Here is a 15,358-nt window from a genome sequence, read left to right on the forward strand (position 1 = left end):
GTATATAATATCCTTTCCCAAAATATATTTGGTAATGAACACCTGAAGCCCCTCAGGACGCTAAGGCAGGAGGATCACAAATTTGGGCTATATAAATAGACTTTATCTTTAAAAATAAAATACAATAAAGTAAAAACTGGGTGGTAATGGCCTACACCTTTATTTCCAGCACTCGGGAGGCAGAGGTGGATCTCTGTGAGTTTTTGGCTAGCCTGGTCTACAAAGTGGATTCCAGAACATCTAGGGTGTTTACACACAGAAACTCTGTCTCAAAAAACCAAAAAACAACAACAATAACAACAACAAAAAAAAACCAAAAAAGAAACCAGAAAACTAAGATGAGGGGTCAGAAAGATGGGTCAGCAGTTAGGAGCACTTACTCTCTCAGAGGATCCGAATTTGTGTTGCAGGAGCCACGTTGGTGGCTTACAACCATCCGTAATTCTAAGTACTGGGGATCCAATGCCTCTTCTGGCCTCCCTTTCTTTCTGTTTCCAATCATAAAATTCCCTGGAATGTTCTTCAGGTACTACACAGCCTCACAGAAGACAAGACAAGAGGAACTCAGGAGACGTCTATGAAGAGCCCAGGTCAATGGACCATGAAGACCTTCTCTTTGAGCTCCATTGTTCTCCTGGCCTTCTTCCTCAGTGTCCACCTTGGAGCTGCCAGTGGTACGTTGCTGGTACCCCTCCCCCTTTTGTCCCTGGAAGCTCCTCCTGCGAAGGACAGCCTCAAGGTCATCTCTCCTTGTGTCGCTTAGGTGGGAGTGGCTCATCCACGCCCTGCTGCCTTGATTTCAACCACAAGATGCTCCCGTGGAACTGGGTGTACTCTTATGAGCTCGTCAAAGACAGCTGTCTCCAAAAGGTCGTGATGTGAGTGTTAGGCGCTGTTGCATCAGCCGTCAGTGGGCAGGGACTGGGTGGACGTCCACAGTGACAGGCTGGACACCAGGCTGGAGACCTGGACACAAGTATCTCAGTTTTGTTTCTTGTGTCTGGGATAAAATAGCTGGATGAAAGCAACTTAAGGGAGAAATTCCAGGTAAAAGTCTGTTCTAGCTGGCTTTCTGTGGCTATGATAAATACCATGACCAAAAGTAAATACCATGACCAAAAGTAACTTGGGACCAGGAGGTGATGGTGCATGCCTTTGGCAGAAGCAGGGGGACCTCTGTGAGTTCAAGGCCAGCCTGGTGTACAAGGGCTAGTTCCAGGACAGGCTCCAAAGCTACAGAGAAATACTGTCTCAACAACAACAACAACAACAACAACAAAAAAGCAACTTGGGTAGAAGAGGGTTTATTTCGAATCACACCCCATCACAGAGGGAAGTCAGATCTTGAGGCAGAATATGAAAGAACACTGTTTGCTGGGTTTGTTCTGTGGTCATGGTCTCTGCTAGCTTTCTAATAATAGTCCAGGCCCACCTGCCTAATGAAGCTGCTGCCTAGGGAATGACACCACCTATAGTTGGCTGGGTTCTCCCACATCAATCATTAATGAAGACAATTGTTTACAGATGTGGCCATAGACCGATCTTATTGAGATAATTCTTTAGTTGAGGTTTTTCAGATGATCCCAGGCTAGAACAACATTGACAGCTCAGGCTAAGAAACAATGCATCACTGCTGGAAAGACAAGGTAGCGAAATCTTGCAGCAGCGAGTCAGCTAGTCATCATTATATTCACAGTCAAGAGCAGAGAACAGATGCTTGCACGACAGAGCTCAGCTTGATTTCTCCTCTCTTACACAGTTCAGAGTCCTCTGTCTAAAGAATGGTGCCTCCCACAGTGGGCAAGTCTTCCCACTTCAATGGATATACTCAAGATAGCACCAACCCAGACATGTCCACAGGCCAACTTAATCTAGACAATATTTCATTGAGACTCCTTCCTAGATGAGTTTAGATTTTAAGTTTAAAATAAAAACTAACCACCAAGATAGGTTAGAGCCCTCTCTCTGCAGAAACACACGTGTCTCTGAGAGAGTTAGATCCTGACTTCCAGACCATAGAGCAGGCCATGCTTTGAGAGCTGGGTATAAAAGCACAAGGAGAATACGGTGGTGTAATTTTTAGTGCCAGCGCTCAGGAGTCTGGGGTGGAAGGATCGTGAATTTGAAGCCTTTTGGGGCTACATAGTAAGACCTTTTTTTTTTAAAAAAAAAAAAAAAGGAATCATGAATTGGTGGCAACCAAACCTAATCATTTGAGTTTGCTCTCCTAGCTCTCTGTGATGGAGAGAGAAAGCCAACTCCCTGCAAACAGTCCCCTGATGTCCATATATGCACTGTAGTAAATGTGTTTCCCCCTCCACAACAAATAAGTAACATTTCATTTAAAAGTACATATAAAAGAGGAATGAAGTGGCATGCTCATATGGGGTTCCTTTCTGCCCTCTAAAATTCATCAGGCCGGGCTGTAGTGTAACTCAGTGGTAGAGCGTTTATTTCATATTATGAAGCTCTGGATCATACTTCTACACACACACACGAAAGATTAAAACTGTTTGGGCTATAGTTCTCTAGTCTAGGAATATGCTGAAGTCTATTAACCAACAAGTACTCACATTTTAACTTTATTTATTTATTTACCTTACTGGGAATTGAAGTTAGGGCTTTCTATATGGTAGGCAAATATACTACCACTGAGCCACCCTCCACCCAAGCCCCTCACTGGGGGATTCTAAGCAGGAACTCTACCACTGAGCTACACCCCAGCCCCTCACTGGGGGATTCTAGGCAGGGGCTCTACCACTGAGCCACACCCCAGCCCCTCACTGGGGGATTTTAGGCAGGAGCTCTACAGCTAAGCTATATTATCATCATCCCTAATCATACCAAATGTGTGCTTCATAGAGTATGTGAACTATGTCTCAATAAAGTTGTTATGTTTAAAGGAAAGCTAGGGTCACATTATAGATTACTGTCTGGCAACTAGAGTTTCTGAAACATGATTCCTGGGGTCTGCAGGCCTGAGAGCATGTAGATTCCATGGGAAATGGAAAGAGAAGCAGAATCAGCAGAAAATGGGACAGGAACGGAGTGTCGCAGTTGTATTGAGCAGGGGAGACCACTTAGTTATACTAACTCACCCTCCTCTTTCATAACTTCATAAGCCAAGGATGTTGACAATCACTTCTTTTTTTTTTTTTTTTAAAGATTTATTTATTTATTATGCACACAGTGTTCAGCCTCCATGTATGCCTGCAGGCAAGAAGAGGCACCAGATCTCATTACAGATGGTTGTGAGCCATCATGTGGTTGCTGGGAATTGAACTCAGGACCTCCGGAAGAGCAGTCAGTGTTCTTAACCTTTGAGCCATCTCTCCAGCCCTCACTTCTTTTTTTAAAAAAATATTTATTTATTTATTATGTATACAATATTCTGTCTGTGTGTATACCTGCAGGTCAGAAGAGGGCACCAGACTTCCTTACAGATGGTTGTGAGCCACCATGTGGTTGCTGGGAATTGAACTCAGGACTTTTGGAACAGCAGGCAATGCTCTTAACCTCTGAGCCGTCTCTCCAGCCCCTGACAATCACTTCTTATCTCTTTCCTACAGATTCACTACAAAACGAGGTCAGAAAGTCTGTGTCCAACCACAGGCCAAGTGGGTGCAGAGATACATTTCTCTGTTGAAAGCTCAGAAGCATCTGTGACTCTACTGGACTTTTAGCCGAAAGACCCTTGAACACAGCTCTTGGCGCCTTTGCCCTCATGGAACCTGATGAATTCATGTATAGTGTTCGTAGTCCTGGTGGAGGAGGACATGGTTTTTATTGAAGGTTTTTAAAATAAAGATTTGATTTTACTAGGACTGGCAAGGTGGCTCAGTGAGTAAAGACACTTATCACCAAGACTGATGACCTGAGTTCAATCCCTGGGACCCATGTGATGGAAAAAGGGAACCAACTATTGAAAGTTGCCCTCTGACCTCTGTGTGTGCATCATGGTACAGGGAGAGAGAGAGAGAGAGAGAGAGAGAGAGAGAGAGAGAGAGAGAGAGAGAGAGAGAATAAATATAAATTTTTAAAAAAATTGACTGTCAAGGAATAGTAGCATACACCTTTAATGCTGGCACCCAGAAGACAGAGACAGACAGATCTCTTTGAATTTGAGACCAATCTGGTTTATGTAATGAGTTCCAGACCTTCCAGGACTACAAAATAAGACCCTGTCTCAAGATGATGATGATGATGGTGGTTTAGAGAATGAAATAGGAAGATAAATTTTTCTCCTCCAGATGTGCACACACGGGCACAAATACCTGCACACATAGATGCATACAACACAGAGTCTCGCAGTCAAACCTAGAGCTTACCAATAGGGCTTGCTCTGGGGAGCCCCTGTATTCACTTTCTATGCCTGGAATCCTAGGCAGGCCACCGTGCCCACCTGGAATTATGTGAACACAACAACGAACACAGCAATAAAAATGAACCAGCAGCAAACAACATGCGAACACTTAAAAAATACTCTCAGTTCTTTGAATCAGGATCATGCGACAGCTTTCCTTTCGCTTGTGTTTTGTTCAGGGTCCTTTACTACCAGTGAATAATGGCCATTCTCACTAGTCTTTAAGGGAGTACTTACTGGTCAAGATCCCAGTTCTTACCTGACGTATCTGAGTTTCAGGGAAACGGGTATTGAGATAAGAATTTACATATAATATGTTCTGGAATTGATTCAGAAGAAATCAGGATTAGGAGCAAAAGACAAGAAAGGAAAAGTAATAAATGTGTGTGAACAAGCAAGTTATGGGAGGTGGAGGCAGAAGGATCAAAGGTTTAAGGCTATACTACCAATTCAAAGCCAGTCTGGACCACACTAGACCCAGTGTCAAAAACCCAAACCCAAATCAAACCAAAACTTATGCCTGAGTATGGGCTTTACTGGTACAGTGCTTGGCCAGCATGCAGGAAGCCCCGTTCTGTCTCCCAAATCGGATACAATGGATATGGTGACTGGTGCACCTAGGGAGGTAGAGGCAGGAGGATCAAGAGTTCAAGGTCATGGGGGCTGGAGAGGTGGCTTAGTAATTATGAGTGCTTGCTCTTGTTTGGTTTAATCTTAAGAAAAGCCACTCCGCTGATGCAAAAAACTCCAATTAAACCAAATTAAAATGTCCATGTTTAATAAATGCAGCACTCTCAGGTAACAAGACAGCACGACATGGGGAGCCCACACAAACCCTGGAGACCACATGTTCCTAAATAGTCTGTGGGATTGGTCCTGACCCTCCCCAGGGAGGGGTCAGGACTTGGCAAGCTGGGAGTTGCAATCATTCATCCCAGACTCCTTGGATATAGGGGTGTTAGAGGGCTGGGGTCTCACTTTCAATCAAACAGCTCTTGCAGAGGACCCTCTCAGTCCCCTCATGGTGGCTCCCAATCATCTGTAACTCCAGTTCCAGGAGATCTGATGACCTCTGCTGGTACCAGGCATGCATGTGGTGAACGTGCATAGAACACACAAGCAAAACAATCATATACATAATCAAAACAAACTCAAGTGGCAAAAAAGTTCAGCTATGTGGAGAATCTGAGGCCATCCAGAACAATAGGACACCTTGAAAACTTGAATAACTGGAAAACAAACCAGAGGGCCCAGAGATGTGGCTCATCAGTTAAGAGCATGCACTACTCTTCCAGAGGACCTGAGCTCAGATTCCAGAACCCACCAGCAGTGGAGGTGGTGAATGCAGAAATTCACGGCTGGTCAGAGTGCAGAGAATAAACACCAGTGAAGTGACGGGTCACGAATGCACCCTCTGTAATGGTCTGTTCTGTCTCTTTAAGAGACAAGCCACGCCCACACCTCACCCCCCCCCCCATCTGCTGAGACAGGCTGATCTTCAGCTTCCAGCCTGAGTTCTCTCTCTTTTCTGGCTCCCTCTCAGAGAGGCAGCTTTGCTCTTTCTCTCTTTCCCTCTCCCTCTCCCTCTCCCTCTCCCTCTCCCTCTTTCTCTCCCTCTCCCTCTCCCTCTCTCTCCCTCTCCCTCTCTCCCATCTTTACTGAAGTATACCCTGCCTTATCCCCTGGTTTACTTATGTTTTTTTTCTTTCACTAAATTCCTCTTGTTGACTCTGTTGCATGTGTGTTTTGTGCAGTGGCATGCCTTTGGTAGGGCCCACCAAGAGCATCTACTTTTCCCAGTTCCTGTCCACTCTCTATGTGTTCATACAGGTAACTTAAATGCACCTATGCTTATTGCTTATTACATCTCATTTCAGACTACAAAAACAATAAGTCTCATGTTTCAAACTGGTATGTACTCTTAAGTCTCTTACAAAAATACTTTATATTTAATCCAACCCTCATTTAAAATATATTAAGCTGTTCTCTACTATTGTCAGTTCTGCTGTTAACCTTCTATTGCAAGCAGTTTTTTCTTCTTTCTCTTTCTCTCTTTTTTTTGTTTTTTTTTTTTTTGTTTTTTTTTTTTTTGTTTTTGTTTTTGTTTTTTGAGACAGGGTTTCTCTGTAGCTTTGGTACCCGTCCCGGAACTAGCTCTTGTAGACCAGGCTGGCCTCGAACTCCCAGAGATCCGCCTGCCTCTGCCTCCCGAGTGCCTGGATTAAAGGCATGTGCCACCACCGCTCGGATTCTTTCTCTCTTTTTACGAGTGTAAATCTTACCTGTTAAGAGTCAGTACAGTCAAGCTCAGACCCAGCCTTCCAGGCAGATTCTATACTGTAGTTTTACATGATAAACAGCCCTCAACTGCTCAGAGATCTGGGGAATATGGCATTTAAATATTTAAATATTAAAAAAACTTCATAACAAAAAGAGACAGGTTGGCTCCTGCAGCAGCACTCTATTTCCTCCAAAGAAGACAGAAGACAAATGGGCACAGAACAACGTCCTTCGGCAATTCGCTGCAACTGCTAAGTGCTGACCACTGGGAAAAACTGCCTTTCATATAAACTGAAGATCTCCAGACGTGGACAGAATCACTGGAATCGACAGCCTAGCTGCTCAGGTCAAGGTAGGCTTGTCTTCCTACAGATTTCTTAGCCCACAGGATCTTCTGGAGCCTGGCAGGCCCTGCGCTAAACAGCAAAAGTCAAATGAGCCCCTCCGCGACCGTGGAGGACCCCGAAGAATAGCTCTGGGTGCCAACCAAGTAAGTTCTCTGTCATTCTTTAATCAGTAACTCAAGTAAAATTTTATCCTTCTCAAAGATCTTTAATGAAGTTTGACAGCTGAGAGGTTTTGTCAGTTTAAAAGGACAACCTCACCAAACAAATTTCAGTAAAATACAAATACAAGACCTGCAAGTTATAAAGGTGTGAGAACAAATGCAAGTTATCAAATTTCTCTCTCATGGTGCCTTTCATAGTCTTAAAAATACTTTTCATTGTACAAAAATATGTCACAGTCATTCTGACATAAATGTGCTACTGTTTATACAATGTATATGTCTAAAACTTCTGTTTTTACAAACCCAAAGAATTCTTGTGAGTTCCAGGGAGTTGAATTGAAGGATACACCTTAAACAGGTCAGATATACCCCCCTCAATTCCCTGGTCCTAAATTTTTTTTCCCTTAATTTAACTTTGTCCTCTGTTCTGCCAACACCTTAAACAGGTGTAAGAGACACCAGACATTTCCATACCACAAACACCAGAACAGGAGCAAAGAGACCAACTATGCCAAGATGTGGCCAGCACCCAGCCTTCTCAGGTTCCCCCGAAAGACGACACCCACAAATAAGCAGGAAGAAGTCTTGAGAATCCGCTGCCCCAATTCCCTTAACCTGTGGTGCCTAACCTCCCACCTTTTTATTATAAAAAAGAGATGGAAATGTAATGGTCTGTTCTGTCTCTAAGAGACAAGCCACGCCCACTCCCTCCCCTGTCTGCTGAGACAGGCTGATCTTCAGCTTCCAGTCTGATTTCTCTCTCTTTTCTGTCTTCCTCTCAGAGAGGCAGCTTCGGTCTCTCCCTTCTCTCCTCTCTCTCTCTCTCTCTCTCTCTCTCTCTCTCTCTCTCTCTCTCTCTCCCCCCCTCCCTCCATTTCTCCCTCCCTCCCTCTCTGTTCTTCTCCTCTTCTCCCTTCCCTTCTATAACCACTTAATAAATATCCAGCCTCACTCTGCATGGTGTGCCTATCCATCTGTCTCTCACCCGCCCACCACATGGCTCAAAGGTGGGGACCAGCCACCTTCAGAGACCTGCCGCATGGTCTCGTGCACCATCCCTGGGACTGGCTGCTCTCGGAACCCCCTGCCCACTGCCTGCCACCGCTGCCGGGGATCCCGCAGCAACCTACTCGGGGATCCGCAACAATTTTTAATAATACGTTACACCCTCTATAGTATAACCCTGCTCCAAAGGTCAGAGACCATTGTGGGAGAGGAAGCAGAAAGATTCTAAGAGCCAGAGACAGGAAGGTCTGGATTGAAAACAGCATTTTCTAGATAATGGCAGAACCAACGCACACAGGAGCTCACGTCACCATGGCTGCAGTTGGTGGCACCCTGGGAGGACCATTTTATCACAAAGAGGGAAGAGGTCAAAAACCTCCGACCCATAACTGAGGACCTATGAAGAGTTGATGGCTACTTTGGGTCATAATCAGTATTAGTTCTCAAAGAAACCTGGGACAAGTGTCCCTCAGTACCTGTGGCTCCTTCCCAGCACTTCCCACTCCCTCCCCCCATCCTAAACCTCTCCCTTCCCCGGGCTGGGCTTCACTTTCCTATATAAACTCAGCCACTTTGGCTATGTAGTCTCTTGACCTCTTGGTCCCTGTCTGGCTCTGCTGCTGGATCTCTCTTGGTCTGCTTCCCCTCCCCCAGCTCTCCTCTCCTGCTTTCCCCTCTACTCTCTCTCTCTTTCCTCTCATGGCCATGTTCAGTCTGGACTCTTCCAGATGCCTCTGGCTGTTTTCTCCCTCACACCAACAAGAAATTACCTCTTCCACCATACTTTGGAGCCATCAGTCGGGACTGGTGAGTGTATCACATGTGGAATTACAATTCAAAGCTGATGTTGCTGGCACACCCATCAACCCACGTTATAGGATTAATCTGAAATGCCCCCCCCCCCCCCGTGGGCTGTGTGACCAGCAGCCTCACACTCTTACAGTCATGCCTTCCTTGCCATGATGGACTGTCTTGCCTCTGTTGTGGCTGGTTTTTCTTTGTCATGAGCCCAAACCATCCCTCCCCACTCCCTCCAATTCTCCCTCCTCCCCCTTCCTCCCTCCCTTCCTCACTCCTTCCCTTCCGTGGCTTTTGTCAGCTGTTTTGTCAAAGCAAGAAGACAAGTAACTAAGAAGCCTCTCAATGAAATGAGCAAAAGCCAGGCAATGAGGTACCCAGTCAGATGGATGGGCTCAGGCCTCAGTAGACACGCCGATGTCCAGAATACGAAATAGTTGGGGATTTACGAGCCAAGGGTTGGTGCTAGACATACGGGGGGCACCCTTGTCATCCCAGCCTAGGGTGGTGGAAGCAGAGGATCAGAAGCCCAAGGAAATTCTCTGCTCCCTGGTGAACTTGAGACCCTGGCCCCGACCCAAACCCAAGAGTGGGTTGAATGTGGCTAGTTCCCTAGAGAACCGATAGGTCTTTCTTTCTGCCTTCCACCCCCTGCTCCATTTGGTAACGACATTGTCTCCTCCATTAGGAATCCATTAGTTCAGTGGCAGTTGGGCTGAGGACTCCATTAAGGCTCCCTTGGGTGTAGCCAGGCATTTATACAGTGCATTAGAGTGGAGACAGGGCTGGAGGGGAAGCCCTTTGGGCTGGCTTGGCAGCTGCCTTCCCAGGATGCACTGTGTTACTGTCTCTTTCATTTCAACCAGCAGAGCCAGAAGGCTTGAATGGGGGAGTCCCTACATACGCATGCCCCCTTTCTCCTGCCAGTATACTACAAAACAATTGCTTATCTCGTGGATAAGCAGTTTCCTATGACTCTCTTTGGGTTTTGTGTTTTTTATTTTTTGAAGCAACTTCTCACTTTTTAGCTCTGGCTGGCTTAGAATCCACTATACAGAACAGATAGACTAGGCTGGACTCTAACTACCTCCCCAGTCCTGGGATGACAGGTGTATACCACCACACCTATTTTATGTGGTCCTGGAAGTGGAACCCTTTGAGGATGCTAAGCAACCATTGTATCACTGATGCCTCCAGCCGGTTTTTGTTTCTTTTTGGCGTGTATCTGTGTGCTCATGCATGCACACACAAGTAGAGGCCACAGAGGGATGTTGGGTACCCTGCTCCATCACTCTCCTCACTCTCCGTCTTAGTCTTTTGAGGCAGGGTCTCTCATCGACCTTGGAGATCGACTGGCAGCCAGCAAGTCCTAGTGACCTTCCTGCCTTTATCTTCCACAATGCTGGGATTACAGGGGTCCCCAGCACACACATGAAGAAGCTGGGGCAGCCGTGCATGTCTGTAATCATTACCCAGAGGCGGTGGAACCCGGGGTCCTTAAGACTTCCTGGTGAGATAGTCTGGCCCACTCAGCAAGCTCTGTGTTGTGTGGAGATCCGGTCTCAAATAAAAGTAAGGTGGAGATCGACCGAGGAAGAAGTTCCTACATGAACACACACATGTGTGCGTGCACACACACACACACACCCCTCTTAGCATAGTCCCTGAACTATAGTGATTAGCTCAGCATGGAACTACACACCTGTAAGCCGAGGTAGGGTAGTGGGTCCAAGGCCATCTTGGGCTATATAGTAAGACACTTTCTTTAAAAACAAAAATCACCGGGCAGTAGTGGCACACACCTTTAATCCCAGCACTCAGGAGGCAGAGGCAGGCGGATCTCTGTGAGTTCAAGGCCAGCCTGGTCTAAAAGAGCTAATTCCAGGACAGACTCCAAAGTTACAGAGAAACCCTATCTCTAAAACAAAATAATAATAATAAATATATAAAAATAAAAACAAAAACAAAGCTAGGCATGGTGGTGCACACCTTTAATCTCAGCACTTAGGAGGCAGAAGCTGGTAGATCTGTTAGTTAAGGCTGGCCTTGTCTACAGGGTGAGTTCTGGGCCAGATAGAGCTACATAGTGAATCCCCCACTCTGTCTCTGTCTCTCTCTATCACACAACAACAACAACGACAACAATCTAGGTCTGCCCAAGACTGGGCTTGTCAATAGTCATGGGTGGGGAGAGCTTATTGTGGGGGGAGGCTATCCCTCCATGCTAAACTATTGGTTACTGATAAAATCTGGGGAGGTTTAAACAAGATGGCAAGACTCACCCTGAGTGAGCAGCACTATTCTATGGGCTGGGATTCGGGAAAGAATAAAAAGGAGGAAGGAGCAGAGGTGGTGGTGCGCACCTTGAATCCCAGCAGAAGCAGGGATCTTCTTCTACACAAGTTCCAGGCCAGCCAGGGGCCACACATTGAGAGCCTGTTTCCAGATGGGGGAGGGGCTGGATATGATATCTTGTGTCTAAAATGCCAGCACTTGGGAAGTGGAGGCAGAGGACAGGAAGGAATTCAAGATCATTCTTGGCTAGCCTGTTTGAGGCCAGCCTAGGCTACGTGAGACCTACCTCCAAGTATTAAATAAATAAATAAATAAATAAATAAATAAATAAATAAATAAATAAATAAATGAATAAATGAGAAGAGAAAGCGAAGTGAACACTGGCGTTCATCTCTCTCTGCTCCCTGACTTCAGGGTTAATGCCACCGGATGCCTCACGCTCCTGCAGCCACCCCCACCCATGACAGCCTTAGCCCTTCACACTGTGAGCCAAATAAACCTTTCTTCCTTCCTGTGGTGGCTACTCTAGGTTGTCCACCTGACTACATCTGGAATTAATTGAAAACCTGCGTCACTGGGCACACCTGTGAGGGAAGTAGAAAGACCCTCCTGAGATCCAGGTCATTGGAGGTCAGAAGACCAGCCCTAAAGCTGGGTACACCTCCTCGAGGCAGCCTACCTGAAGGACAAGGAAGAACCCCTGGCTATTTGCCTGCTTCTCCTCGGCTCTTGACTCACAGACATCAGAACCTACTGCTTCAGAATTCCAGTGGACACTGAAGACGGGCTGAGAGCCAGCCTCGTGAACTGAGCAACTACTGGATCCCTGGCTTTCCGCCGTGAGACAGCCATTGTTGGATTAGCTGGACCACAGCCTGCAAGCCATGCTAATAAAACATGTGTGTGTGTGCATGTTTGTATGTGCATATGTACATGATGTTATATGTACATGCGTATACATTCTTTCTATCAGTTCGGCTCCTCCAGAGAACCCTGATTAATACACTTCTTTAATTTGCCTTCTGCCTTTGTCAGGTCTTCTGCTACAGCAAGATAAAAAGTTACAAATTCAGGAAGCAATTGAGGGTAGATGAGGTCATAGGGCTGGACTTCACGTCCGGATATGAGTGGTTTTCCAAGAAAAGAGTTTGGTTTGAGTTTGCATGCTGACCCTCAGTGTGGTGCCATGTGCCATCTTGAAATGGATCAAGATGACCCTCATCAGAGCCTGTCCTTTACAGTGGGCTTCTCAGGCTCTGGACCTGGGAGAAATAAACTTTGCTTTCTCTATTTCAGAGCCTCTGGTATTCTGTTCTATAAGCAGAAAACCCACTAAGATAGCTCCATTACGATATCATTTCTTTTTTTTTTAGATTATGTACAGTGTTCTACCTTCATGTATGCCTGTAGGTCAGAAGAGGACACCAGATCTCATCACAGATGGTTGTCAGTCACCATGTGGGTGCTGAGCATTGAACTCAGGTCCTCTGGAAGAGCAGCCAGTGCGCTTCACCTCTGAGCCATCTCTCCAGCCCCACAACATCATTTCTTTTAATCCGCTAGGTGACTGAGGTGGCGAGGGCTTACATACCCATTTTACAGGTGAGAATGTTGAGGGTCAGAGATGCTAAGTACACAGACATGACTCTAAGACTGGGCCTCAGGTTAGCCCATTCCAAAGTCTGTGCTGTCACCACTTGGGCAGCGTCACTCATCTGAGGAACACATGGCCAGCTGCTCTGTGGGCACTCAGCTCTGGGAAGGTTCCAGACGTGATGTCTTCCTCGCCTGCTACCAAGCCCTCGACAGCTGAGTGTATTGAGCTATAAGAGCAGAGGTCCGGCCGGCGCCACCTCGCGTTCCTCAAATGAGTTTCCGAGGCATGGCCCAGCAGATCGATCATGGGAAGCTTGGCTGCACAGCTCTCACCGGGCACGTGGGGAAACTCCACGTCAGTGTGGTCGTCCTTCCGGCACATCCATTGTCTGCCCATTCCGGAATGCAGACCCGGGTCTCCAAGTACTGGACTGTGACCTCTCCAGAGCTTTCCAGACTTCATCTCCACTTTACCTGTTGGTAGAAAGTCCCACAGATCCACCCCTCTCATCCTGCGCTGATTTCAGCCAAGGGCACCCATGTGCTCCTCAGCGGGAAAAAAACGAAAACAAAAGTTGCAAATTCTCCACTAACAAAACGAATGGTACCGTTAAGCATTAAACAGTTTGGTGATGCTATCCATCTATCTCCACACACTAGAACGGGTCTCACTCATACTGAGCAATGCTTTAATTAACTAAAGACAGCATCATACTCATTATGTAACCGAGTCCTTTGAATCCCTGGTCCTCTTGCCTCTTCTTCCCAAGAGTTAGAATTATAGGCATGGACCACTATGCTTGCCTTTTTCGTTTAATGCATGCATTTGTGTGTACCCTGTGTATGTGTGTGGGTGTGTTCATGCTGCACCTGTGGAGGTCAGAAAGCAAATAGGAATCTGTATTCTACCGCACGGGACCCAGGGATCTGACTAGGATGGTCAGGCTTAATAGCAATTTACCCACTGAACGAAACCAATCAAGCAAGGTGGGGCACATTCATTCACATTCCCAGTAATTGGGAAGCTGAGGCCGGAGAGCTGTGAGTTCAAAGACAACTTGGACTAAGAATGAAACCCTGTAGACGCAGAGAAAAAGGCCAGAGGCAGCTAACCACTGCCACCTACTGGCCACTTTTTGTAAGAACACTTGTTAAAATCTGTGTGTGGTGCGGTTGCTTTTGACAGCAATCCCAGCATTGACGAGGCTGAGGCAGGACGATTACCGCCCGGCACTTTTTTTTGTTTTGTTTTGTTTTGTTTGTTTGTTTGTTTTTTCGAGACAGGGTTTCTCTGTGGTTTTGGAGCCTGTCCTGGAACTAGCTCTTGTAGACCAGGCTGATCTCGAACTCACAGAGATCCACCTGCCTCTGCCTCCCAAGTGCTGGGATTAAAGGCGTGCGCCACCACCGCCCGGCCCACCAGACACTTTTATGAACATATTCTCTAGCCCAGTTTTGTGACTCTGCACTCCCCCACCTCAGCTGTACGCGTACTTGTCGTGATGTACCTGGACCACTAAAACCTACTTCCTGAATTTTTTTTTCCTTTTTTAAAATTACACTTATTGGCCAGATATCGGTGCTTATCTTAACTCCCAGCACTAGAAAGGCAGAGGCAGGTGGATCTCTGTGAGTTGGAGGCCAGCCTGGTCTAAACAGCGAGTTCCAGGACATCGAGGGCTACATAGAGTAAACCTACCTCCAGTCCCAGGCACTGGTTAAAAAAACAGAGGATGTCCAAAAATGCCCAGAGATCTGCAGGTGCAGAAGCTGGCGGGGGTGGGGGATGCGGGAGGAAGCTATATAAACAACCCACAAAGAGTTGGCCTCTTTGGGAATGCTTGTGGGGGGGTCCATATAAATATTCATTCACCGGGATGCTGGACCTGTTTCTGTGTGGCACAGTCTGGCTTGTTCCTGGAGACAGAGGCTGGGGAGATGCTCTAGGTTAGCCAATGTTGTTTTAATATTGTTGACAATCTGGTAAAGTTCCTTTTTATGATGATTTCTGTTTAAGCGATTCCACCTTTCGTTTTGAAATTCTTCCCTTTTATGAAGAAAACGTGACGTTGTGAAAATGAGTGTAAGAAAACCCCATCTCTCCTCTTCCCTTCCTTTAAATGACCAATCTAGGTGACTAGGGTTGCACATTTTTATTTTCGCTTTGTTTTTAATGAACGTTTGTCTTTCAGAATATGATTGTGTGATCATGTTTAAATGAAAAAACCCCATGATTTTGTGCAATTAACAAAGCTACTGCAAGAAAAAAGAAAATACGTCTTTTATTGGTAAGGAGGAAGAAAGAAAGAAAGAAAGAAAGAAAGAAAGAAAGAAAGAAAGAAAGAAAGAAAAGAGTTGGCTTCTCATGACCTAGTGCCATTTGACTACTGCCTTCCCCAGCTTTCTGCCTCACTACCATTCTCATGGGTGCCTTTCTTTTTTTGGGGGGGGTGGTGGTGGGTGGGTTTCGGGACAGGGTTTCTCTGTAGCTTTGGAGCCTGTCCTGAAACTCT

The 15,358-nt window shown here is 46.2% G+C and overlaps 1 protein-coding gene across 1 annotated transcript; it reads left to right on the forward strand.

The window, feature by feature from the left end:
* The first annotated feature begins 601 nt into the window (after positions 1-601).
* Positions 602-3,666, forward strand: Ccl26 (C-C motif chemokine ligand 26). Its single transcript, XM_057766188.1, has 3 exons — positions 602-674; positions 764-878; positions 3,570-3,666. The coding sequence occupies exons 1-3, from the start codon at positions 602-604 to the stop codon at positions 3,664-3,666; spliced, it is 285 nt and encodes a 94-aa protein (XP_057622171.1).
* The last annotated feature ends 11,692 nt before the right edge of the window (positions 3,667-15,358 follow it).

The sequence above is a fragment of the Chionomys nivalis genome, chromosome 3, assembly GCF_950005125.1.
Source record: "Chionomys nivalis chromosome 3, mChiNiv1.1, whole genome shotgun sequence".
NCBI lineage: Eukaryota > Metazoa > Chordata > Mammalia > Rodentia > Cricetidae > Chionomys > Chionomys nivalis.

What these genes read in the sequence shown, in the direction of transcription:
- Ccl26 (XM_057766188.1), top strand. Translation starts at nt 602, where the DNA reads ATGAAGACCTTCTCTTTGAGCTCCATTGTTCTCCTGGCCTTCTTCCTC. An exon ending in CCACCTTGGAGCTGCCAGTG is followed by an intron (nt 675 to 763) that starts GTACGTTGCTGG and finishes TGTGTCGCTTAG; the next exon opens with GTGGGAGTGGCTCATCCACG. An exon ending in TGTCTCCAAAAGGTCGTGAT is followed by an intron (nt 879 to 3,569) that starts GTGAGTGTTAGG and finishes TCTTTCCTACAG; the next exon opens with ATTCACTACAAAACGAGGTC.